Source organism: Penaeus vannamei, chromosome 6 (genome assembly GCF_042767895.1).
Source record: "Penaeus vannamei isolate JL-2024 chromosome 6, ASM4276789v1, whole genome shotgun sequence".
Lineage (NCBI taxonomy): Eukaryota > Metazoa > Arthropoda > Malacostraca > Decapoda > Penaeidae > Penaeus > Penaeus vannamei.
This window is the reverse complement of record NC_091554.1, coordinates 12,394,234-12,399,233: the sequence shown is the minus strand read 5'-3', so window position 1 is coordinate 12,399,233 and position 5,000 is coordinate 12,394,234. Positions and strand designations below refer to the sequence as shown.

The 5,000-nt window shown below is 35.4% G+C and overlaps 1 protein-coding gene across 5 annotated transcripts in view; it reads right to left on the bottom strand.

Moving 5' to 3' along the window:
* Positions 1 to 1,771: 1,771 nt before the first annotated feature.
* The window catches only part of LOC113827488 (gastrula zinc finger protein XlCGF57.1), a 15,030-nt gene continuing 11,801 nt past the window's right edge, over positions 1,772 to 5,000 (bottom strand). For all 5 annotated transcript variants that reach the window (XM_070122634.1, XM_070122636.1, XM_070122637.1 and 2 more), the window contains exon 2: positions 1,772 to 4,424. In XM_070122634.1, coding sequence (XP_069978735.1) covers positions 2,840 to 4,096 — 1,257 coding nt within the window. In that variant the 5' untranslated portion in view covers positions 4,097 to 4,424 and the 3' untranslated portion in view covers positions 1,772 to 2,839. The remainder of the gene's footprint in view (positions 4,425 to 5,000) is intronic.

Genomic DNA, 5,000 nt, shown 5'->3' with positions numbered 1-5,000 from the left:
AGTATATATATATATATATATATATATATATATATATATATATATATATATACATACATATATATATATATATATATATATATATATATATATATATATATAAACATTGTGTAGAATTCCTAATCATTACTTGGCAAAATATGGTATAGGCCTATCTGCTAATAACTAATTGCAGGATTACTGTGCAGTATATATATATATATATATATATATATATATATATATATATATATATATATATATATATATATATATAAACATTGTGTAGAATTCCTAATCATTACTTGGCAAAATATGGTATATACTTTTTAGTTCGTACTCATGTTTGGTAACTAGGGTTTTGTACACACACACACGCACTCACACACACATACACATGCACGTGTGTGCGCGCGCGCGCACATAGCAGTATAACAATCTATATATTCATGTCTATGTATGCAGAAAGTATATTTATTCGTTTAATCCTTAATATATATATATATATATATATATATATATATATATATATATATATATATATATATATATATGTCGAGATCATTATTTGTTTGACATTTAAAAGGCGTTCTGTTTCTGATTTGAAAGATGTACATTCGTCATTGAAACATTTGTTCATATATATTAGTCCATCTAAAGGCATATCAGTGCATCAAAACTTATTGTTGTAACACATAGAGTGAATTATGAAAATCATTTGTAGGTGGTTTGTTTGTTTAGATGTTAAGAATTTATTTGAGGGAAACCAATAAGTTCGTTATTTTAACGATTTTCCGTCAGACGAGTCCAGGCTTTCCTCTACATAACAGGTAAGCTGAGTGCTGGTACTTAAAGTCACATTTTTCCCTCATATAATGGATGGCAATGCTTGATGTCATGTAAATATACATACACATGAGATAATTATTAAATGTTTTATTGTCATTTTCTGAAGAAAAAAAACTAAAATCTTATTTTAATGCATGTAAAATCTCTAATAACTAAAAAAAGTTATTAAAGAACAGAATAATTATATAATGCTATGTAAATTTATACATATATATATATATATATACATATATATCAAATAATTCTTTGATAGATACATTTCAAATCTCTTATTGAAAAACAAGACATCAACCGAAACTAAACCTTTGGAAGTAAAACGATTTTTTAAAAATCTATATAAATTTATAGCCCCTATAAACATTCTCTTTTCTGTTACATATCTGAATAATAGTTGGTGCTATATGAAGATTTGGACCTCACATTTTTCTTAATCGGTGTGATACATGCTTTCCTATCTTTCTTATAGTCTGCAGTAAACCCTGCTGTTCATGAAAATCCTCCAGCGAGTGCTAACAAGAATGAGGTCGGTTGCCTTAGCCACAGTACCAATCGCTCCAGAAATGTGGGTTAGAGTTCTGATACCAGGAGCGAGAAATACTCAATTACTGGGGCGTAGCAACTTCCCAGACAATGAGGCTGTTCTCGCTACTGAGAGCCATGGGGACCGACAGACATCTCGCAGCCAGCTCGACCACAACAGGAGACCGCAATGAAGTCACCCAGTACAATGCGAATGTCTTGTCAGGGTCATTTGTTTGTCTGTCACGGATGAGCTTGGCGTAGAAAGTATCTTTCTCATCGAGTTTGCAAACATTGGTGGGAGCATGCACAGCAATGAGATAAAATATATGTCTGTGTGTGTGTACCTATGTATATCTATCCATCTATTTATCTTTAAACAATTGTAAACACAGCATATTGGGAAAATTAGATACTAAGGATAGACAATAAAATTGATCAACAGTTTATTTTACTAAAAGAGAGCATGCATTACATGACACATAATTTACAAAGGACACAGACTCAGAAGGGCACTTTGAGCAAGACTTTGAGGCTGCGTTCTAAAAGGGTCAAATGCGCCACCTCGCCAAATCCATTCTATTCTCAATACCAGCAATTTGACCTTCATTCTCTGACCCTTTCTATTACGCAGCATGGCTTACAATTACTATACAAAAAAAGTGCTAAGCCACTTCACAGACATCGATCTGCTGCTTTTTAGCAGTTGCACGAAGAATAGATCCAGCATCCTAACAGCTCAGTAAGTGAAGGGCAGGGTGAGGGTAGAGATGGTAGAGTGATTTAGTGATTCAACAGAACCTAAGCCTTTGGTTCTAAAATGGGCACTGGATCTACTTGGGGTGGTGTAGTCTTCTTTTATAAAATCTGAATGACAAAATGTCAGAAACATGAGGGTACATCTTTCTACTATCGATCTGAAGCATACCAAAATAAAAATAAAGTGTGTTCGCATGTCTATAAGAAGGGAATCCAGACGAAAGCCAAGGGGGTGCCAGAAGGAAAAAGTTTGGGAATCACTAGCCTAAGCCAACTGGTAAACTACTCTTAGTCCCCCCTGGCCCTCTCCTCCTCAGCACATGGACATGGCCAAGCATTCTATGGTCACAGTCCAGCGTGATCCATTTAACTATTTCTAGACAAACTGTATAAATAGTATGAATATCGGTATTATGCTTACAAGCGCTACAACTTTTCAACCATTATGGAGCCAAGAAATATACTTTAACATCGATAACAACCAAAGAAAGTGTACACAAAGGAATTCTTTTCTCTTTTACACTAACCATACTAGTTTGCATACTTTAAAAAGTAGACAATTCATATTGCATTAATAGAGAAAAAATAGTTCTGACTATAGTTTGTTATTATATGTTCACATGGCATTTTCTAGCGAATTACAATTAACCCATGTCAACTCTTTCTCCGCGTAGCACCCTATTCAACAATTTCATATAAATAATAATCACATATAAAAAGTGTTCATCACCATTCAGTCTGACACAATTTCTTCTTTTACAGTTATATTGTCCTCTACTTTAATTTTTTCTTCTATTACACACGTCCTATACATGTCATACGTTTTGATGTCATTAGTTGGTTCTTCCGACTTTACAAAGATGGGTTTATACTCCGACTTGATGAATATGAAAGCCTCTTCGCTGGATGCTTTTTCTGGCCCCCGATGGGTCGCTGAGGTAGTTCTGTCACAGGCTACATCGTGGAAAGACTTTTGCGACCTAGGGCGAAGACTGTACACACTCCGGTCACCTTCCGACGCACAGGAAGTGTTCTCTGGATGTTCCTCTGTTTGGGCTGATAAGTTGTTCACTCGAGATTCTTTGGTGCTGTCTTTTATAACAGCTGCAGTCCCGAATTCCTCAGCTGTGTGGGTTTCCACATGCTTGGATAGAGTGACCTTTGATACGAACTTCTTCTTGCAATATGGGCACGGAAGCAGTTTTTCTCCTGTGTGAAGTCTCACATGCTTCTTCAGATCAGAACTTGCAAAGAACCTTTTTTCACAATATATGCACGGGTAAGGTCTTTCACCTGTGTGAATTCTCATGTGCAGTCTCAGGTGGCCTTTCTGACTAAAACTTTTCTCACAGTGTGAACACGTGTAAGGTCTCTCATTTCTATGAAATCTTTCATGCTGATACAAGGCACTGCTCTGCACAAATCTCTTAGCACAATAGGAACACTGGAAGGGTCTTTCTCCAGTATGTATTCTCATATGTTGTTCTAAATGTGATTTCTGAGTCATTTCTTTGTTGCAGTGTGAACACTTGAATATCTTCTTGGCTCTGTGAGCGTTCCTATGAATTTTCAGATCTCTCTTCGTCTGAAATTCTGCGCCACAGATGGAACACAAACACGGTGCAACAACTACAGCACACTTGACACGCTTTCGTATGCATGCATGTTTTTTCAAGTAAGACTTTGCAGTGAACCTTTTCTGGCAGTCCGCGCACTCGAAGGGCTTCTCGCCGTTATGAATCCTGGCATGCTCTTTCAGATGACCTTTTTGGGTGAAATTTTTATCGCAGACTGTGCACTTGAACGGCCTTTCCCCCGTGTGGACTCTCACGTGGGTCGCTAAGTTGTGCTTCCAGTCGAACCTCTTGCTGCAGTACGAACACTGGAACGGCTTGTCTCCCGTGTGGTTCCTCTGGTGCTGCTTCATGTTCTGTTTCCACCGGAACCTCTTCCCGCAGTACGTGCACGCAAACGGTCTCTCGTCAGTCATGATGAGAGATGGCTTGGTTAACTACCAACAAAAAACAAGTGTTATAAAACAAAGCAATTCGGATTTTTTTTTCTACTGTTTGCGATCCTAATCCTATTTTGAGGATGATGCGAATCACATTTTCTTTTCCCCCAAGTACCAACAGCTTACGGATAGTACCTTAGTCCTTCCCACTTTTACTTTCAAATCTATTTTCATTTAATTCCTTAGCTGATGGGATCTCCTCGGTTTTCCTTCTTTATTTCTGTTTTATTTTTTCAAAAGTTTTCGTTATTCTTTTTCCTGTTACGCATCTCTCTGTGTTTGAACCTTCTCCCAGCACGGACTCCTGTGGGAGGAAAAATAAAAGAATTAGTTCTTATTCGTAGCTTTTTTTGTATCTCTTACATTACTACCAGTAACCTTATTCCTACCATTTGTCGTCGTGTTTTCCTATTATATTATATTCATATCTATTAAAATAATCAACTGATGAACTTAAAACACTGAAAGAAATTAAAAAAGAAGGTATGTCGAATCTTTGAGAATATATATAAAAACAGCAATGATAAAAATAACAATAGCAATAATAATAGCAATGCAGTAGTAGTAGTAGTAGTAGTAAAAGGCGGCAACGACAATCATGTAAACTGCAACCACAATATCCGTAATAACAAAACAACCATTTCAATATCATCATCATTATAAAAGCACCTTCAATAACAATAACAACGACAATAACAATGTTAATGATAATGATAATGATAATAATAATAATAATAATAAAAATAAAAACAACAATAGCAATAATAATGATAGTAGTAGTAGTAGTAATAGATTAATAAACATAAAACAAAATAATAAAATAAATATATAATGACTATAATATTCACATAATAACAGTACTATCACTATTACAAAGAAT